General features: G+C 34.6%; 1 protein-coding gene across 2 annotated transcripts in view; it reads right to left on the reverse strand.

Annotated features, from left to right (window-relative positions):
- Positions 1 to 6358: 6358 nt before the first annotated feature.
- The window catches only part of MINDY2 (MINDY lysine 48 deubiquitinase 2), a 30979-nt gene continuing 14122 nt past the window's right edge, over positions 6359 to 23215 (reverse strand). Inside the window, exons 5-9 of one of the 2 annotated variants that reach the window (XM_031616489.2) lie at positions 22750 to 22852; positions 20602 to 20744; positions 11218 to 11391; positions 9806 to 9979; positions 6359 to 8341 (exon numbers count right to left, since the gene is read on the reverse strand). In XM_031616489.2, the coding sequence (XP_031472349.2) occupies positions 8225 to 8341; positions 9806 to 9979; positions 11218 to 11391; positions 20602 to 20744; positions 22750 to 22852 (711 nt within the window). In that variant the 3' untranslated portion in view covers positions 6359 to 8224. Of the gene's footprint in view, positions 8345 to 9805; positions 9980 to 11217; positions 11392 to 20601; positions 20745 to 22749; positions 22853 to 23215 lie in introns of both variants that reach the window. The other variant, XM_031616488.2, reaches the window with a different exon arrangement.

Here is a 23215-nt window from a genome sequence, read left to right on the forward strand (position 1 = left end):
GAACATGAATATTTAAAGCTCATTCAGTATTTATACAACTGAACACTGGATCTTGTAAAGAAAAAAAAGTGTCTTTAAAGTAAAATTCAAATAAGGGCTGAAAGCAGTTACTGGTTCAGACTGCCGTAAAAAATCTATCAAGTTTAAGGCAAGGGCTAGTAAGAACGCCCTGATCTTTGCCATGCTCAGTTACTCATTTGGGGTGTGCAGGGACTGTTAAGTATCTGGAATGTTCCAGAAAACTGAAATTAAGTGAGTTAAATTGTTTTCCTGTAAATAACCTTTCAGGAAAGGTGGGAGGGAACTGACTGGTACAACAGTTTCTATAGTTTATCTTTTATAAATATTCCTTACGTTTAAATAAAAAATGCTATATTAGCAAGTGTTGGGATATTTATCTGAAAAGTAATTTAATACATCTTTCTCAGTTCTTACTACTATTGGATTTAAGATTTTTTTCCAGTAGATCATAAGTACAAGTTACTAAGCTAAAGAGTATTTGAAAATTATGCAATTTGACTGTAATACGTGCTTCAGAAGTGACAACACAAAATATGTAGCTACTGGAGGATGAGTTTGCAGTCACTGATGGATGGAATAAGAAATATGAAAGTTAAAGGCAAAGCCAAGTGAGCAGAACAGAAATAAAACTAGAGAGGTTACTCTTCATCTTGCCTACGGTAGAAAAGACTAGATATGCACTGTAGCCTCTCCAGGCATAATGTTTCTTAATGTTATTTTGCTTATTTATAAAAAACTGCATATGTAGATATGTTAACTGAAACTAAATGAAAAGTTAACTAAAAACAAATGGCCTCAAACTTTGACTTTGAAAGTACTTTGGTAGATTGAAGTCTGCCTTTCTGCACAGTGGCTTTTATTTGAATACTTCATCCAATCTTGACTACTATGAATGAGTTTAAATACCTAAATGAAATTTATTTACAGATGATGATTTTTAGAAGGCTATTAATCAAAATAGATCTCAACAGGGTAAATATTTTAAACTTTAGAGACATTCTTTAAAAAGTAACTTAGCAATATTGTTTTTGTAGTACAAAACAAAAAGGGTATTAAGTACAGAATTAAACTTTTCCAAAAATGATTTAAGTGTTCAAAATTAACAGTTTACAAGGAAAGTATCCATTCCTTATCATAGTCTCTAAAAAATAAATATAACATAAACAATTAAGGCTTTGAAAATACAAAACAGGCAATAGGTGATACCATTGCAATACTGGGTAATGGTGTAGCATCAAAATGAAAAGGTTTTCCATCACATACTTGGGTATAAACGATACTGCATGAATGCATTTAGTTGTGTCATACTTGTAAAACACATCTTTACAACTTCAAACTTCCCTTTTCTAGTAAACCTATAGTAGCTTCTGTATATTTCCTGTTAAAACAGACCATTTATATTACAAATAAGCTTTGGGCTCGCAACTAAACTTCTGATTTAAGACAGCTAAGCAATTGCACAGTTGCAGTAGGTCTACACAAGCACAGCAGCTTGAACACAGGGATCTATTTCAGAAAGGAAATCTAGCACTTTTCTGAAGTAACTTCTGGCTTTGAATTACTTGGTTAAAACGTACATCAAGACAACATGGTAAGAGAGTCAACAGTAGAGAATGTACAATTCACTAGCATTTCATTCTTTTATAGGTTTTTAAAGAACATGTGCAAAGTTGAAGTATGTAAGAAACCCAGAAATGCAAACATACTGCTGTAATTAGAGCATATAAAATGAATATGTAATTATTACAACTAGTCAGGATAAAAATGCAAATTGCTGAATCATACGTAGTTCAAAAATTCCCAGGCAGGTTCACTGTATCTGTAATAGACTTTAAGACAACGAGCTAGTAAACTTTTGCAAGTGAAAGAAAAGTTTTATTTCCAAAAGCAGTAATTATTCTTTTTCTGTAGTAAATAGAACTCCATTTTAAAGCCTACCACAGCTGTAACTGGCAAAAAAAAAAAAAAGGAAAACAAAGAAAGCAGAACATTTTATTTATTCACCTCATATAAAATCTGCTTTGAAGCTAAAGGACTCCACCAAAAACCAGCTATAAACAAAAGCAGTAATTAACATAAAACAGATCTTTTTGGCTATAGTTAATCTGCAATAAAACAATAATGATGAAAAACCAACCTACAATTAAGAGAACAGTTGTTGCCTTGGCACTAAAATACTGAGGAGAAAATGAACTTTTCTTAGATATAGCCAGAGTACTGAATATGCATACTAAAAACACAAAGGGCAATTTGACAGTAGACATGCTTAAAAAAGTAGACTCTTGTTTACTCCAAGATTTCCCAATTGTAATGAATTGCATGACTGGTGTGCTTAAGCCTACGCTGAAATGCCATGTTTCAGTTTCTTCCTCGTTCATTTCAGTAGGAGGTTGGACTGGAGAGACAATCAAAAAATTTGGAGTGCTAGAAGTATTGAAATACTGCCCCCAAAGTTGAAAGGATCCATAAACATATTCAGTCACTGTAAGGTAGTTTTGAACTGTTAACTATAGCAACATACAATGAAAACTAAAGCTGAAAAAACAGCATTACATATTTATAAATAAATATGTTCCTAACTGTATTTCTAGAGCAAAGGCTTGTTACTGATGAAGCAATTTATCAGTTCTAAAAGGTGATTGCAACATATATAAGTAAATACAACATTCTCATACAAAATTAAATTTGATTGCATTTCCCCCCCCTCAATATCATCTTCCCTATAACTGTACTACAAAAGAAAAAACAGTGTCAAATCTCATTACATTTCCTACTCAAAGTTTTTTTTATTAATTTCCCAAGACTAAAAATTCCAAAAAGAACAGTTTAAGGTCTTTTGAAAGCCTATTAAGAAAGCAGTCGTCTAATTGTGTATTTTTTTTTCCACAGCAAAGAAGTGCACCTTTGGCATGGGCTGAAATATTCATGCTATAGTCAGTCCAAATAATGAATTGCAATATGGACTTAGGACAGTTAGATACTTGGATTTGACACATTGCACGGTGAAGCTCATATTGTCCTGTCTCTAGTAGCAATACAGTATTGTTAATGCTACTTCATCTCTACCTCTCTGGATTCTGCTCAGGAGATCTCAGTTTGTGTGAGCTAAAGGCACTGTCTCACATCACTTGTACATCACTTCCCTTGTTTAAGTGATGCATATTGTGAAATTCATAAACTGGACAGGACTTGAATTGAAAGGACATTCTCAATTAATTGAAATAAATATAAAACTTGTGAAGTTTTTATGCCCCCACCCAGCACCACGATTTGGCTTGGTGTTTGTAGCATAGTCAAATTTCACTCACTTTTGGCCTCAGTAAGGCTGTTAGCCACAGCATCAGCACCTACTTCCTTAAATGTGTGACTCAACTAGTGACATGAGCACTGACAGTGCCTTTTCATATTGGTACAAAATAGTTTGTTGTTAAGTATACTATTTAAGCTAAAAAATTTTGAGTACTGTTGCTCAGCTGAATCATTCCCCCTGTGCATTTCCCAAGCCTACCGTTTTGTTCAAAGTTGTTCTTTGCTGCCATGTAGAAGCACACATGGTATTTTGACTTCTAAAGATAACTAACTAGATACTTCAATTTCTCAGAAAATAATGAATTGTTCATTGCAACCTTCAAGAGCAAAAGTAATCGTATAAACCACAACAGTAATGTTAAAGGCAGTAAAGAACTTAAAGCAAGTTCTCCAGAGGTAATTCTTCAGGTGAGAGAGCTCAAAGTGGCAGATCTGACAAAATCAAAATTCACCAGTAGACAACAGACATTTAATAAAAATTTTGAGTCATCAGACTGTTTGAACAGCTAGCCTTGGCCTAGAAACACTATGACAGTGAAGAGGAGATGTACTGGGACAGACATGGAGCAAGTATGCTGGTCATCACTTAGGTGAGAAGATTTGGCCAGTACATGCTGTACTACAGGTACTTATTATGCTACAGCAAAATTAGGGACGAATCCCTTCCCAGTTTCAAGAAAATGATGTGACACAGAGATCTTTATGTTCTAGTCACTCCACTCTATTTCCCCACCACACTTCTTCATAGGAAGTGGTAACTGAGCTTCAATACATTGCTCTTCTACTGGACAACTACAAAAATAAGCTGTTAACAAGATGGAGCTATATAAAAACACAGTGAAAATTAACATCAAAGAGATTTCTGTGTAGGTGGATTTGGATGAGCGTCATTTACCTCACCAGATCTTCCTCCTCAACATAACACTGCAACCAGTCTAGTGCTGAATATGCTTAACAGAAAATAAAGTAACTGCACAAAACAAAATGCATACATTTTAAGTTCTTGCATTGACATTTGTTGTCACTGGACTATGTGAACACATATCAGCGTCAGATTTTTCTTGTTACCAAAGTCTGATAGGATAGATGGAGAAATGTGAGCATTATACTTCAACCAAACTAAAGGCTGTTATTTTTGCTTTTCTGCAATATGCTTTCTAACAATGACACTGCATCAATTAACCTGCATTTGTTGAGTCATCTCTTTAGGACTACAACCTCTAAGAGTCTGTTTCTATATAAAATACAGTTCTTGATTCATTACGTTGTATTTAAAGATTTATACAGTATAAATTTCAGCTACTGCAGTAAGCATCCTGACAGTAAAAAAAAAAAATTGCTCAAGCCAATGAGTTAGCTTTGGGTTATAGGTCTATTGTAGCAGGGAAAAAGGGTTCAGTTACAAGATATCAGCTTCACGTTTTACTGTGGTACTTCCTGATGAATACACCAGAAGATGCAATTTCAAGAAGCTGAATTACCTTTTATTACATAACTGGAAATTTTTTTCAAGAACTTGTGTATATAATTTTGAAGAAATATTTGACAGTGATGTGAAATATCAAGTGTAGAGACTGACTATCAATCCAATGCAAGTATATACAGAAGAGCATATGCTTTTAAATTCTCATGTCTGTGATGCACAAGAAGAGCTCTGTTAAGACAATCTGAATGCATTCTTCATTGTATTAAGTGGATGGCTTGCTACAAAAACATGTTTTTTGCATTGTGTCTAAGTGTATTTTCAGGAATGTTATTTTCTCTTATGTTACAATCTTCATTTGGATCTGCTTTGTTGGGCCTCAGATTACATATTAATATCACTTAAGAAAAGTGGTAGATTTGAGAATTTATAAAGTGCCTTTTAGAACAACATTTAACATATGGCAGTGCTCAACTTTTTGCTTATTTCAATACTTGTACTGAGCTTTATTACACAGCTATAACATAACAAGAAGGAATTCTATGATTCTTCTGTGCTAGCTTTTATCTAGTGGAAAACAAGCTCTACTCTACTTTTATGACATTTTCATATACATTTTGTAGGTAGTTGTAGTGTGTACATGCTAAATTCTATAACAAATTTAAAGTCTAAGTCTAAGTCAAGGATAACTTTTTGCCAGAACATAAGCTTTGAAAAAGAGCATAAGTGAAGTAAACAGTGCCAGAAGTACACAGCATCTTTGCTGGTGCTCCCTGCTTACTTCGTGATACTGCTTTCCAAGTTCACTACTACAGATAAAAGAGGTTCTGTTCAGTTTTTAATTCATCACATATTGTCTTGTATACCAACTGTGACAGTTACTTTTGAAGTAGTTAGTCACAGTAAGGCATTAATTAAGCTTCCAGATGCTTAGTTTTGGATGTTAACAAGCTCACCTTACTTATAACTTTTGCCACTAGCAAACTCAACCCATGCAGAACGATGCCCTAGATTCTCAGGAGTTCTTTAGCTTTTCTCCAAAGCCTTGAGTCCTGTAAAGAAAACAGTATATTAACAGAAAATTGTTTGAATAGCATCCTTGTCATCTCAAATAACCTGAAAACTTCACTCTTTTATTGAAAAAGACATGGAATTACTGGGGAGTCTAGACTTACTTTGTGATGAACGATGACATTTAACTTTTCTTTCATTGTGACCAAATGGCACTGTGATCACTACAGTACATAAGGCTTCAGGCACATCTGTCTGAAACTAGAAATACTACAAGAATTATTCTAATACAAGCAAGTATTTCAGGCAAAAAGCATCTACGACAGCCACAATGCCTGCTCAAATCAAATTTGTTACAGAATTTAAAGTGGCAACACTGTACTGAAAATAATAAGATAACAAACACTTAGCTTGACATATTTATTTTTCAAGGGTAATAAATAAATGTAAATACACAAATTTGGAAAAATCTTAGTAACAGAATGTTTTTAAACAACATTCTGCCTTTAAGTCTTCATTATTGACACTACTGAAATATTTTGTAATTTGCTTAATGTAGACAAGTCATTATGTTGGTGATCCTCCATCACACTAGTTTGTTTGAATAAGTTAGGCTGCTGCAAAGGAAAAAAAGTGGTCAACCTTTGCTTTGACGTAGAAATATATCTAAACTGTGTATATTATGTGTTAAAATGACTTTCCTGGGCATGACTTTACCAGAGAACACAATTTTTTTTACATTTACACTTTACATATTAGAGACCTACCACTCATTACTTCATCTTTATAAAACAAAAATTATAACAAAATTGAAAAACAGAAAAGAAAAAAACATGGAATAAAAAAGTGGTAAAAACTGGCTCTTCATTTAATAAGACATTCTTCCTTTACACATCTAATTTTCATTCTAGGATCATCTCAGCAGTTCTGCTTGAAATAGTTTTAAAGCAGCTTTTGTTGTCAACTTGTGTTTAGACAGCCTCTCTCTTTCAGACATTATCCAAACCCCTGACAGCAGGGATGTCATATCCCACCCAGCTACTTCAGCTGTCCCAGACTCATGCAAGCAATTGGCTTGTCCAGGAGAAGCAGCTGTTTTCAAAAGTATCTACAAATTGTGAAATACAAATTTTATCAAAAAGGTTCAGCAAGAAGATAACTGTTATTGACTTAATGTAAGTGGAGGAGGAGTTGTGGTCCCCTCAAAATTCAGTGAGCATCCCATTCCTGTATTCTATAGATACTAGAAGATGCAACATCTCTGTTTGGTTCCCATAAATTAGAAAAACCTGGTTTCCAAAAATTCTAAATTAGCTATTTAAAACAAAATATTACACCTGACCGTCTTTCCAAACTATCTCAAGAGATTAGCCTAGCTTTTCTCTCACCCTTCTTAAGTGTGCTTTGTAAGGATATATGATTTAGAAAACAAAGTATGTATTTAATTACATTACACTTGCTCAACTATACAAGTGAACGTGTTAATGTCATGTTAAAGTTCAAGGTACTTCTGGAAAAAAAGGCAGATAGATAGTTATTTTAACTCTTCATTCTTAGACAAAATAAGGATTATTATGGACCTTAGTGCCCTCTCACTGTTTACCAAACATATGGAGAGATCAATAAATAAGTTCCTATCTGGTCCAGTTTACCTACAAAAGGAAAAAAAATACTTAAAGGAAGTGACCTATAAAATTACTTGTTTAACCCTGATAACATCTGAGTTGTCATACCCAGTTTGTAATTGCAAGAAAAACAAACAATATTAATCTTGCTCATTAATAAATGCCCCATTTTTTAATAACAATTTTTTTTTTTATGTGATCAAGTCATGTATTCTTGGGGCAAGAAAGCTGGCAAAGAGATGCAACAACAGCACTAACACAGTATAAATCTGGGTTCAAAAAACCAAACGTACTAGATCCAGAAGCAAAGATATCTGGACACACTGAGGAGGCAACACCCACCTGTTATTTGGGCGCTTATGTCATGAACACTATAACCAGCCTAAGATATAGTTTCATACCATGAAAATAACACAAGATTCTGTTGTGCTAGTGTACATACTTTAAGAAAAGAGTCTTAAACAAAACCAGTTACCTCCTTTGTTTAGAGTGGAAGATAAAATAGCTTACTGATGTAATACATAATGGATGTCACTATGACACAAAACTTGCCATAATTTGTGTTTTCAGCTACAAGGTGCAGTATTTCTTATGACTAACTCAAAGCACAGCCACATCCAACTGTGAGTTGGAATTCCATCTCAAGCAGCACACACTATGACTTTGAAGAAAGTCTATATGATTGTAACAAAGTCACCCATCTTCTCCTGAAACGTGAACAAAATCCGTGGGGTAATCAGGCACAGGCGGCATGTAACGGGTTTGTCTTCCTTTTTACTCCTTGTTTTTGCTTCTGAGGACATGCACTTGGCTCCATGCTGTCGTCCATTTACTGTTACAAGAGAACACAGCTATTCTTCTCTTTTTCTCTCTCTTTCTCTCGAGGCTCCTTACGTTTGCGTTCATTGCTCCCAGATTGTCTTCCACTTGCTGGAGAAGGAGCACCTTGCACCTGCTACACAGAAAACAAACAGCATTCTGAGTACGACACAATGCTGTAATTGTAGACTGAACAATTTCAAGTATTAAACTTCCATGAACTTGAATCTAACTAAAATGCAAACAGCAGAACACAGATAGAAGGTCTTTCAGTATGAGTTCTACAAAGCCCTCATGCAAGCTTATTTCTGAAAACAAAATCAATTGAAAATACATTTCAAGTCCTGTGTGTCTCTTCTATTGTGCTTACATATTCAGATCAGTTCTTTCAATAATACAATTTAGAATCAAACATTTTCTGGCACCTCAATATTTACTATACTGGAAAATTTTCCCATTTATAAGAACATAATCTACATTTGAGAAGTTGTGGACTGAAAATGCTGACTGATGACTAAATGTATTGATGCAGAGGTTTTTTTTTTTTATAGTCCATTACTAGGAAGTACTGAAGAAGTGGGTGGGTGATATACAACAAAACACAACAGAAGTTTTGCTACGTCATCTAATTTAGCTACTATTCACTCACAGCTGCCTGGCTGATGATGCCACTACATCTTGTTGAGGAGATTTTTTTCCTGCCATTCCACAACCAGCAGAAGTGAATCTCTCCTTGGACCCTGTTCACATCTTAGGAACCAATACTAGTATTGGTATTTAAGCAATAAGCTCAATATAGGAGAAATAATGGATCTTTTAACTGTCAGAAATTCTCATTTTGTGTTTAACAATTAGTGATAATCAAGGGTTCTGAATTGGCACAGGCCATCCAAAGATTCAGCCTTCATATTGCTTCTATTTACAAATATTTAATACATATATTTTGATATAAGTGTGTGTGCGCGCTAAGAAAGTCTCAATAAGTTAAGAAATCTTGAATTCAGAACAACTTTAATACTGTCTCTTGCAACTTATACGCTCGTGAATGAGATTTTCCAAGCATTCTGAATGGAGCTGCTTATGAAGAAGGAGGCTAGGGAAGGCATACTAGTAGCAACCATTAATTTCCTATTTTGGAACAGGACAGAAGAAATTCAGAAGGTATCATAGACTAAAATACCTAAAAACAGTAAAGCCACAACCTTCCACAAGACAAAATGAAGAGAAAACTGACTATCATTGAAAAGCTTCTACTTGAACACTTATTAAAAATTGTGTATTTTTAATACAATCTCTGTAACATGAAGTAGTAACACATCCCATCATTTCAACTTAAATTGCATAAATGCAACTTCAGTTTAGGTTAGAAATGCTCTGAAGTATTTAAGTAGCAGCAACTGCCATATCTGTGTGCATGGTCCTAAGTTATAGCAGCAAATAACAAGATAACTATAGGGTTCTTAACAAATACTGCATATAATGTGAACAGCATCAGTCCTAATTATCTGAGACATATATAATGCAGATGTGTCTATATAACTATGAAGTTAGTACTCACTATAACTAGTGGTCATATTCTGTGATAATGTTTTCTTACCTGGACCTGAGCAGCTGCTTGTTCTTGTTCCTGATAGTACTGAGAAGCTCGCCTATCTTCCTCTTCTTGGAGTTTCTTTGCTAGCTCAAGATCGCTGATTCCTTCTGGTATCTGTTCCCAGTTAATCTCTTGATTTTGCTGCTCTTGTTGTAGAGACAAAGCCATCAGATAATCCTAAACAGTAAACCTGTATATTAATGTTCTTTCATATAGAAAAGAGCCAAGTCATGTCAAGTAAATTTTTCAACAAGGGCAGCCATACTGTACCATTCCCTTTACCCTAGCCATCTACAAATGCATCTTTCTCAGAAGTTCTGTTTCAGAACTTGCTTGTAACCTGAACTGCAGAAATGTTGGGGGGGGGAGGGAGAGGGGCAGAATAAATACAGCTACTTTACAATTTTCCCTTCAGTGTTTCCATGTCTCAACATAGGGGGGAAAAAAAACCAAAACCCAACTGGTTTAAATTCCTTTACCTTGACAACAGTAAAAGGACATTGTTTAGCTCATGCTAGTTCTAGGTAGAAGTACTGATTTGAATGCTGTCATAGAAAGAGCAAATTACAAATTAGAACTCTGTGATTTATGATCAATAGATCATCTGTCCCCACTGGACTGAACAGTGTTAAGTGTGAATCAATGAGAAACACCAGTTCCTAAACCAAGAAGAAGATAATCAAAAATAGTTTTGATATGTTCAAACAGACAGACAGCACTGACTACTCAAGATACTACTAGCCCTGCTATCTCTACCAGATTGTTTATTCCACAAAAAGATGTACAGTGTTTGAGTCTTTTCAAAAGCAATTGCTTATTCACATACATTTTTAAGTATTTGATAAAAATAACAGTGATTATGAATTCATTTTGCTTATTTAGAATGTAAGATTTACAAGTGCTTTTGCTATGCATTGACGCATTAACACAAATAAGTCTCGTCTCAGACAGGACTCCCACAAACTATTACTTGTTAAAAAAAAAACAATGATCACCATGTGCAATCTGCTATAGCTCTGACCTACATTCAGCAAAGCAGGCATCACAACACAAAGTTCAATTATGACAATGTACTGAAATGAATTGATTAGACAGGGAGAAGTTTATAGTTTAAATACTTCTCCTGTTTCCATACATAAGGCAGATATGACATTTCTACTCAAAGTTCTTTGAAGAAAGGGATTCTCAAAGATTAAAAGCAGGTTTTCCAAACTGTTCAAGGTTGGTTCTAGTCTTCCTCTCCCTTGAAGTCATGAGAGTACTACAAAGGAGCACTTTTAAGAACCTCATTCTAGGTGTACAAGGCATTCTTTTCTAGTTTATAGGTTCATACACGTATGGCTAGAAATGCATGGTATTTACTATGTATAGTCAGAAGAAAACAAAAATACAGTAGAGAGGCACAAATCCAGTACTTGATCTATTTGATCCTGCTGCCCTCTGTAGACAGTTTCAGGGTCTGAAGGAGGCCGTAGGTGGAACTCAGAGTCACAGAAATTTCCATCACCATCCACATTGTGCAAGCTTTCCCAGACAACTTTCTCTTCTGTAAGAAAACCTTGGTCTGTTACCAGCAGGTAAAGTTGACCCTACGCAGAAAGATGGGAAAACCTATAAACCTACAGAAATGACTTTTCAGTGTGATAAATTAGCTGATAATTTTTGATAATTATAACTGTTTCATTCCAGTAGAACATTAATTTTGATTTTTTTTATGAAATATAAATTTAAATGGCTCCATATATAACATTAAAAGATTAGAGACTAGTATTCATTGATAAAATAGCAAACATATTTAATTTCAGTATTATGTATCTTATATTTTTCTCCACTATTACATTGAAGTTCAATATTCAGTATAAATTAACATAAAGAAACAAACATAAACCTTCTCAACTCCTTGGAAACACATCTGAGAAATAGGACTTGAGATTGACAACGTCAATTGTCCCAGAACAAATCAAGTTAAATTTGAAAGGCAAGATCTGGAGACAAAGGTGATCTTTCCAAATAATCCAAGAGGCATTGGCTCAAAATGGCTTTATCTCAAAATTTGATTGTCTCAGTATGTTTTTTGTTTTGCTTTTTTAAATGGAAGCTGGGGTTTAGTTCAATTGGGGGAAAAAAAGATTCTTGCTATCATTTGTCATCAACAACTGCTTTTGTTGGATTTTATCCTTTTCACAGTTCCATAAAGTGAAATTTCTCTATTAGTTTCAAAGTCTGAAATTATAAAATGGGCTGGTCTGGAAGTGAGAGGCAATACTAACAAATCCAGAATCTGAAGCAGAGGAAGGATGAAATACAAGCTTAAGTTGAAAGAATGGGAGAGGACTGAAATCAGATAGGAATTTCAAAAGTACATTTTGAAATATTGTGGAATGTCTGAGGGACAGCAAAGCAGCATGAAAAAAAAAAAGTTAAAATTCAATTTAGTTGGATTTGAATCTAATCCTAATGCTTCATAAGCTACATGCCAATGCAAGACTGTTATTACTGAGCATACATGAAGATCAAAGTTTCCATTAATATTACCTAAAATATTCAAGTAAGTATAGCTAATTGCAGTATTTTAGCTGTAAAAAAAAAAAAAAGAACAAAATACTTCACTGTGACACACATAAAGGTTTGCTGTTTGTACTACAGCACCATACAGAGTAGATTAAAGATCATCATGTTAAAAATGTACTGAAGCAAGAAAGGTGAAAAATGAGAGCAGCACCTCTGTACAAGAACAGAACTATCCCACTGATTTCTCCCAGGACATGAAAAAAATATTTTTCCTGAGATAAACATCTCCAGTCCCAGTAAGACTCCTCAAGCTTACAGCCATCTCTTCTGTGGCTGAGGAGTACTGCACAACAAACAGATCGTTTGAAACTCCACACAGCAGCTGTTTTAGTATTACCTAATACCACAAGACATGCTTACACAAAAGGCTCAACAAAACAGATTAAAAAAACAAATACAAAGGGTACTACTAGATATGTTCAAGTTTTGGAATGCTATATGATACAGCATATATAGAGCATATATGGATATTCTAAAGTTTTGGAAAGCACAGGTAGGCTTACAGATAAAACTGTCAGTAACAATTCTGATCACATAACATGATCTATTAAATCATCTTTCCCTGGGAAGCCAACCTTAACACCAATTTGCTTCCTGATGTTCAACATCATCCAAATAAACTGAAGAAAACTATTTCATAACACTTCCAGTTTGCACAGAACACCTATTTCACAGCACTCAATGTATGAAGTGCTTAAAAGTAAGAAAGATGACAGAATCTAAGGTAAGTGTATTTGAGTCTAATTTAATGTTTTATTTTTTATCAGTACACTGATTCAAACAAAAGCAGAAGAAAAAAATAGATAAACTTTTCCTTTAAAACACCATATACTTTTGAATGAATTTTTAAACAGTTCATAAACTGTTTTTTAATCACACTGAAATTGGAAAACGCTAAGACTTACAATAAGGAGTTGGGAGATCATGAAAGCTGAATTTTTCACAAACTAATATTAAAATGTATTGTTGCCTTCATGGAATTAAAATCTACTACATTATTTAAAAATACCTTGAAGCTCTGAATAGAAACAATCTCAACAATCTGAAACAAATTTTAATAGCCTTATTTTCTAAGTCTTCTTCAGCTGAACAACTCAAACTGAACACTGATTTAAAAACTATTGTATCTTAGGTATAAAGTTAAAAAAAAAGATAGATTTCTTATAGCTCTTCGATGAAAGACAATAAGCTTATTACATATCACCATGTTACCTAAGAACAAAACCATTATAATTCCAATACCAATCGCATTATTCAAAAACATGCTGCTTTACACTACCAAAAGGATGCCCACCAACACACTGACTCCCTCATTCTTGTGAGGAGACCAAATACCTCACCCCGTTATCTGAATGAAAGCAATGGAAAGCACAGATCAGAGATGAACTCCTTCCCCATTTTTGATCTGTACTTCATATTAGGATCATTTTTAATGAAATTTCTAAAAAAAAAAAAATCCAGCTTCCCAAGGTCAGTCCTGTTACTGCTAACGTTCATGTCACTTCTGATGACAACTGGAGAACTTCCAGTTTTATACAGGAAGTCAGTCAGTTCTTTGTGCACTAGCTGTAATATAGCTACTCGTTTCTAAAGAAAATCAGTCTTCCAGAACTTGATTTTTGTGCTCCTTCTATTCATAATAAGCATATCTACAGACTTGCTACAGGCGCTGTTTTAATGCCATGTGTGTTTCCTTCCCAATCCTAAATGCTTCATCAGCAAGCCCTCTGAGGGCATCTGTGATGCAGGAAAATACGTTTAAGTCATAGAACTATTATACTGCCTGTACATTTCAGCTGTGCTACGTACAGACGTGCACAGTGTCAGGAACCAGTCACCATTTTCCAGCACTTACTAGATGATGGATGAGATCAGTCTGACTGCATAGCTCTTCCTCAGCCTTGTGAAGTGCATAGAGAATAAAATGGCTACAAGACAGGGACATGCAACTAATGTAACACCAGTTTCTGTATCCAGTTGTTTTACACTACACTTGTACTTGTTCAGAAGGTTTTCTGAACAAGATTTGTGTTTTTCTGAGCTCTATTCAATATAAATATAGGGTGGAAAAGAGAAAAAGGGAGCACAGGCAGAAGATCAATAAGAATCGTTAGCTAGAAACAAACATTTACAATGAACTTAAGAGTTAGGAAAGAGGCTCAAACAAACAAAAAGAAGTAAAAAACAATGTTTCCTACCTAATAGATCATGGTCCTCATTATGCATTTGTTTTCTAGTCTGTTAAAGTCAACACAGAATGATCTGCACTCTGAGGTCATTCAATTCAGCTCGTGAACATACTCAAGTATGCTTGTCAAGTACAACAAGCCAAGAACAATATGGTTTATGAAATAAGATTTTTATGAAGGTAGAAATGTATTTAACTGCTTACCTCTAAAGTACTACTTATTAATTTAAGGTGTTTTTTCAAATGTTTATAAACAGTCTTATGGACTAATTGTCCCCAAGGAGGTTAGTCCATATTAACAACCACTGTCAAGAAGAAATAAAACAAAAGAAAGTCTCAAATGCATAACTGTTCAGGTAAACTTTGCCTACGCTATGGACAATTAAACTATCTAACCTAAGAATCAAGACCCATGTATTGTAGACCAATGCCCAGATTTTATAGTTTCAAATGTAGAAGGCTTAAATAAAGTGAAGGATACAAAGATTGCTCTCCTGTATGTCTCTATCAATCTTCTGGTGTGCACAAAAAAAAAAAGAAAGTATTTCAAAGGCTTACAGATGTAGGCTGCAGGTGTCGCTGGTTGTTGTGATACATCATTTCCTAGGCTAATTTCATGATCTGAAAAAGCGATTGAAATGAATACTTTTAAACTACCTCTGAGGCTAATTACCACGTTTTCAGTGGTTTAGAAAACTGAAAATGAAAGCCAAAGTCCATTAGCCTCATACAGGCAAGACAAACATTTTGGGCGTTATCCTTTAAGGGCTATGTAAATGTTCTCTTGGACTTCTGGATCAGACCCTTTGATTTTTATGAAGATGTTGTATGTTTATGTGAATGCATGGTTTTGGTTTGTTTGTTTGTTTTTGAGAATAATCTAATCTGAATTGTAACTGTTACTTTCTCTCTCTCTTTTTTTTTTTTGTAATAAACATCAATTGATTCAAACTGCGTAAAAAAGAATGTTTACTCAGAATGAAAACCGAACACTTACCATGAAAGGGACAGAATGTTTAAACCTGTTTTGAAAAAGCTATATTGCCCCTAGTATGCCAAACTTGTGCCTTTTTCATAGGGAAAAAGAGAAGTTATTGGTATGAAATGTATCTAGTACTTGAACAAAAGCCCACCTTGAGTTCGGAAACAGAAATCCAACATTTATAAACCTAGAGAGCATCACTGCAACATACATATTTGACAATCCAAACAGGCAAACTTCTTACTTTTCAGTAAAGGAAATAGACAGATTGTATAATAGTCACATCAGTGGGAGAAGAGTTCCAACTGAACTAAGATTCTTACCAAACTGATTCCCTCTTTACAGTCCTGTTTTTTCTTGATCTAGGGAATTACCATTTGATGTATTTATTATCTGTGCAATGAAAAGCAAAGGCAAAAAAAAAATCACATCTTTAATTGTTGAAAGTGATTACTGTATAATCACAAGAGCTAAGACTATTAATATGCAATTAAATTGATAGGAAGTGGAATAAGTGATTACTTGGGCAAATGGACAAACAGCAAAAGGGATTAAGTATGTGATAACTGAATTACCATTAACAAACGTCCACCATACTTTGACAGCAAACATATTAGAACTGTCACATTTGCTTTCATTCTATATGAAACAAACTTTTAAAAATATGCCAAAACTTCCTATTGACATCATCTCAATACCAAAACTTTTCCAAATTAAAGATGACAACTTCATATTGCATTATGCAATTTTTATTCACTTTTTGGAAAAGTAAAATTATAATTATCCAACACTATATTAAACAAACTAAAACTGAAGGAATGGACTGATCCTGTGTTCTAAAATGCGGTCAGTGAATCTTCAGTTACACTGTAATATCACCTCAGCAGCTTTATAAGAGAACTGAAGCCTTGAGAGGAAGATTATTTCTTCAAAATTATTCACATTAACTTCCAAAATAATTCACTGCCACTATTCTACTATTATTTTTTCCTTAACTTCCCACTTACATGAATACTGAAGCTAAAAGTTTAAAATATATAAATATATATATTATTGAATGAGCCCTTTCCATTTAGCACTTACTCCCTGAGTAAGGAATGAAAAGAAAAGTAAGTAAAAATCACTCAGTATGTATCTGCCTGCAGATGAACATTTTAGAGTTGTCTATACATATTGCACTGAACAGGAATATTTCAAAACAGTAACAAATATTTTTGAATTCAGCAACAGACCAAACTGGACAACCATTCTGTTTTGCTTCTCGTCTGCAAGTCAAGTATTCTTCTTAAAATAACAGATCTTTTAAAAAGCATTCTAATACAACGGGTCACCTCCAGTTGCCTACCTGAGAGCCCAAATTACTGCCTTTATCCCTATAACCAGCAGAGAATCACACTGTACACACTGACAAGCAGAGCATCAATTAGCTTTTGCCTACAGTACGTAACAGCACTGATACTACACTCATCTCCACCAGGCATTCAGAATGTTGCCATGTGTTAGTAACAGCAACTTTGTCTGATGTTGCAAGAAGCACTCAATAGGTTCCAAATCCTTTTTTTGTTTTATACTATGTTGCTAGTTAGCTTAGTAGTTAAAAAAAAACAAAACAAACAAACAAACAAAAAAAAACACATTAAAAGGAAAGCCAGGCAGCAAGGAGTCACTCCCTTTCCCTCCCTTACATGCAATGAATTCCTTCACTATACATGCAAAAAATTTTGCTGCTGATAGGAGCACTAGATAAAAAATAAGCAGATTATAAAATAATGTATACTAGCTGGCCTAATAACCATACTAGTTGGGCACTGGTATGTCCAGTATTTCCAAGGAATTCTTGCCAATATCTAGTATCTTGTAACTTAGAATATATATAATAACAATAAAGGCAGGAACTGAGAGCGCTGGGATGTTTCTTCATACTCCCATAAGTCATTTCAGTAACACAGCTCTCCAAAATAAGTAATCCAACAATAAGATGAAGATCTTTGATCCGACACCGCAATGCCACTCTAAACTCAGAATTACTGGGTAAAGTATTGCCAGCATTAGCAAATCTGTTCTTAAATTGACAACGCATCACAGAATAATAAATACCATAAACTCTTTGTACTGAACATGTAAAAACCAGGATGTTCAGATTATATGAACTAAGGATGTTAGCAGAGCTTACAACTCTCCCATTTCTGCATTAAAACATCCACAAAATAATTCCTTATTAGGGAATTGTCTTACAATATGCATTTAGTGATAATAAATTTAAGACAGAAAACATCAATTACCTCTAAAGCAAGTTCACTAGATCAGACATGGAGAACACTAATGCAACTGAAAAAAAAAAAAATCTACTGAACCCAGCCCCAGAAATACTACAAATTTCTCAATCGCTATCATTGTCATCTATGTGGTAACAACACAAATCAGAATTAAACTGTTTTGTTCTCAGAAGTTTTACTCCTTTGTCTTTTCTGGCATATGTTGCATCTTCTGTTTTCCTAAGTAATGGACTCCTCACATTTACCCAGCTAGTGCTCAAACTGCCATTAACTCTGAAACAAAAGAAACCCCATTAAAACCTGCAGAGCTATCAATCTTCTAAAAGCAAAGTGTAAAGAAGCTGATAAATCTCAGCTCAGAGAACACTGCACCTAGCACTCATGAACAACCTACAGTGCAAAGGCTTCAGACAGCTAATCTTGGCTAAAAGCCCAAGTCAAGTCTGTTTCTGACTTCCTAGTTAATCAAGAACACGTACTCAATATAGCCACTGCAAATAGCTACAAAACAAAGGAAAGGATACTGCTAATTTTTAAAAATAGATTAATTAAGCATTTTTCTTTCTTAATACAGTTTCCTGTTATCTGATATGCAGTAACATGCAATGCAACAGATATAGAAGGAAAATTGAACACTAACTACAAGTGAGGTCATAATAACGATTATGAAACACTGAGCCATATTACAAAATTTCTTATTTCAGAGGTCTAAAAGTGCTCAGAAAGGACAAGACTAAACCAATAACTTTAGTTCTACAATTTAGCGTCTTAGAAGCAGTAAAAAATACTCGTCTTCAAACAAGTGTACTTTGTAGGACTTGAGTTTAGTTTGTCTGAATTTTAACTGTGAAAACTTCTGCTCCTTGCCTTCAGCTGTTCTGTATTAAGAATATTACTTAAGGATAGAGTGCACGAACTGTTGTATTTTCCTTCTTTAAGTAAAAATATCTCATCAGAAGCACACAGTTACAGGTATGAAGATGAAGTACTAACAACACCCAAATTTTGGCCTTTGTCTACATTCCGGGCTGCAGCAGAAGACAAGCAGTCCATCCTCTACAGAAAATTCTGTACTCATAATTCACAAGATTGAAGTGATCCACTGATCTGAGTTAATACAAAGAATACTTTAATATTTTAAATTTGCAATTACAGCACAAAAGTGAAGTGTTTATAAGTACAATTTCCAAGATTAAAATATTTTACCTGGAACATTCTCTAAATTAAAAAAAAGCTTCCTGTACTTCTAGGTCCTATCTAGAGCCATAAAGTACACTTGTACTTCTATTTACTTTTCTACTTCTATTTAGTCTTTTCTTCTTCTGAAAAAAAAAAAAAAAAAAACTGTAATTTTTTCATCATGAAAGCAAATACAGAAATAATATATGGCCTCACATAATAAACTACTAGCAACTATTCCAAAAAATAGATTTAGAAAAATAAAGAGAAGCAATACAACAATACCTCAAACATTCTTCAAAGGGGGTGGAGGGAAGGAAGAGAAGAAAGAGAGAATTTTCCCAGTCTTATTGCTTTAAAAATATAACTGACTCAAACCACAGGCACACTCTAAGCAGTTATTAGCAAACCAACTACGTTACCTCCTTGTGGAGTTAATCCATTCTTCACCAGACATAAATCGAGCTAAAGCTCTGAATAAAATCATTATTCAAAATGCTAAGGATAAGAATATGACAGTCAAGGTTAACAGGCGGGGGAGAAAAAAAAGGACCAGTACTGACAAATGGAAAAGTAAACTTCATATATGAGTATGTGATGTTACAAAATAATGAGTGGTTTAAAAAAGTGGTCTCTAAAACATTTTTTCTCTCCAGTTGTTAGCATTACATACAAGTGCAAACATTATGGAATTAATTCTATATTTCAATTAACTGTTACTAAATAATTTCAACAGTTCTATAATAAAGGTAAGAACTAATTATATTTACATTTGAGAGAAGTGCCCAACTACACATGTTATTTGATACTGTAAACCTAACAAATTCTACCTCAGAATATTTACGTTCTTCAGTGAAAAGAGATTTATTAAACCTTAGGATGCAATTTGACTGAGGCAATTTCTGCCTAGCACTCAGATACAGAGAAATAAACTACCACTTTACAACTAAGTTCTGTCAGAACAAAGCCATTAAGAACATGCCCAAGGTAGATTTTCTGGTCCATGGAAGGAGTGTGAGAAACACAACTCATGCAGCCACCTGCTTTCAGCACTCTGCAATACTCCTTTCACAATTCACACCATTTTGCCAACCTAGTTTCAGATTTAATCGCATTCCTAACAAAGGGAACCAATACTACAGTTCATCTGAACTTCTCCAGATATTTGGTATTTTGAACACCAGAATACATCTATAGAGCTACCCACCTTCTGGTCCGAACAGGAAACAAAACTAAGTCTTCAGAAACAAGAAATTAAATAAATCCATTAACTTTATCCTTGCCAATTACATAATGCAAATAAATCTAAGCCATATAAGAAATTCACATCATTCCACACAATCACAAAGGGAGTTAAGACAGGGAAGAGGCTGAATATTAAGGGAGACCTACAGTAAGGTTTAAAATGATTGTAGACTCTGACATGCTAACCAATAAAACATAAGTGATATCTGCTACAGATCTTGTGTTCACCACAGCCCATACTTACAATAATAACAAATTGGAATTTATTTGTATTTCACAACAATGAAAAAACAAGCTTCGCTTTTAAATGTGAACAAAACCCACAAAATACAAAAGCCAGTAAGAACGTGGAATATACCTTATATTTGGTCATGGTGCTAAAATGGTTGTTCCTGAAGAACACGCAGAGCTCTCCCTCCTGGACAGCTGAAGTCAACTCGCACAGCCCATGGTACGTCAACTGTGTAGCCGTATTATTTAGGAATTGCTCAGCTACAAATCCTATAAAAGCAATACATACTTTTGTGCGCCTATTACATATGCCTAAAAATATAGAAACCTGGCAGTCCTCTTACCCCAGTTTATGCCAAGCAAGAGAAATACTTTTCATGTGTCATCACAGCAAAGAAAGAGAAAGCCTTACAAATTTGTTTCTCATTGTATTGTCTAACTAAAACTGAGTTAAAAACAAATTCCACTTTTAAAGCTCACTTGCTAAAGTATTTTACTTATTACTCTTCATTAAAACAGGATTTAAGGAGATGTTCATCACAACACCATGCTGTTAACATGCAAAATATCATCTAATTTATTCCTCACAAGTGATTGTTAAATGTGATTACAAAATAAAGATGGGAGGTTGATGTAACAGGTTGACTGAAAACAATGGCTTAAAAAGTAAAACAGAAATACCACGTGCCAATACATTTACCCTAGCAAGTTTCAGTAATCCACATCCCTTTCTTCTCAAGTACAGGCAGAAATTACATAGCAACAGAGAAAGAACCAAACATGAGAAATCAGAGAAACAGCTGTGGAATGGAAACATGGAAGGAAACCATTTAGTACCAAATTTCTCGAAGGTAGGACAATGCATTCTAGGTTGTATCAAAATTCTTAATGAAAACTGTTATTGAAAGAGACCAGACATAGAATGTCAAAATATCAAACTCTTTTTATGCTCACCTATACATACTCAACTACCAAGCCCTCATGTTCTTCTAAGCCATGTAAAGATTTTTAAGAGCTTCAGACCAAGGCACCAATTCAGATCTCGTTCACCATATTTAAGATTCATCAGTTGCTAACATCTGCCAAAATGCCTCCTTAACTATAAACCAGTCAGACTAGCAGAGACTTGTTTGAAATTTATTTTATAAATGAATTAGTTCAGAAAACACCACCACAGTATTTATGTGATATATGACAATGTGCTCAACACACTTCTCAATAAATTACAGTAAACATGAAACTCTGCAAGGTAAAAACTCTTACACCTTGGTTACTTTCTCCACAGAACAGCAGCCAAACACATAATGTTACATGGCTCAACAATACCACATACTAGCCTTTAGCTTCAGCTGTGGCTTAGCCTAGAGACCCAGCATTATAACTGCTGGTAGTGAAACGTGGGCACTGTACAATATATAAAAACATATATATATATATATTGGTCTGCTGCCAAGAAATATGAAAACTAAACAAAAACAAGACCATAGATGAGAGGTTGAAAGGGTTGCTTTCTGTGCAGGTGTACAGCACTGTAGGACTGCTAACTCTCTGCACTAGATAAGCAAGTGGGCGCTCTGAATGCTGAGACTGCAGTCACTGCTCTGCAACAAACAGCTGTAAAAATGGCCAAAAGAAAATACTCCAAGAGCTATCATATGGATCACATGCCAAACAAGCAGAGAATTCCTCAAAAAAAATCATGTCCTGCATCCTTTAACTATAAAGTAACAAAACAGAAGGAAACTTCCTCTTTGATTTGTAAATATCTCCAATCACCTTGCATACACATTAATCTGAACAAAACAATAATACTACCTTCCCCGTTCTCCTCCCTACTGAGCCTTATTACCACAAAATAACAAAACACATTCAGAAAGGAGAAAATGATTTGAAAGTTCCAAAGCCTTAGCACTGTAAAGTACCAGTACAGCTTAGAAATGCTATATCCATGTAATGTATCACTGATTTTTTTTTTTTATCATGTAGGAGATAATACATAGCCAAGGCAAAATCTGATGCTATCCATAACACCTTTTCATAAAAGGAAGCTATCTCTATTTTTAAAAGGTATAATTCACAGCTCGAGAGAATGAGGTTGACTCTTGTTTCAGAAATTGCATCAGAGAAGTTGAGACAAGCACTGTGCTGTCTGCCTACCCAGCAGACACCAAGCAGCTCACCACGCCTGTATCACAGCATACCAGGAGCCACACACAAAATATGAAATAAAGGTTTGATAAAGTAGATAGTTAGATAATAGAAAAAAGTTACCTACCTTCACTAACCAGTTCACTGTTGTCAGACTGCTTACAAGAAATTATCTTCTCCACGAGCTGATTGTAACTGCAGTTACCAACTGCTTTTACTATGTCAGCAACCTGGAACAGGAGGAAACAGCATACAAAACTTATAAGAGAACTTATCCTCGTAAAGAACAAAACTGCAAGCTGAGAGTAATCACTTGTAAGAAATGGTCTCAACAAACAGAGGATGTTAACCCCTTAACAACACTAGATCAAAAAGCTTTAGCCAAGGCTGTTAAATATTTTCCAACCTCAGATACCATTTAGAATCCAGAAAATAGAGCCCAGCATCAAAAGCTTTGGTAAGCAGGAAAGAGAACAGTATGGGATGCAATTTGTAATAGGAACATTCTCTCTGTTACTTCTTTCTGTTTAGTGCTCAAATTACAGACTCCCCAGAGACTAAGACAAATATCACTGAATATACTTGATACACAT

This window comes from Phasianus colchicus, chromosome 12, assembly GCF_987193195.1.
Source record: "Phasianus colchicus chromosome 12, bPhaCol1.hap1.1, whole genome shotgun sequence".
Lineage (NCBI taxonomy): Eukaryota > Metazoa > Chordata > Aves > Galliformes > Phasianidae > Phasianus > Phasianus colchicus.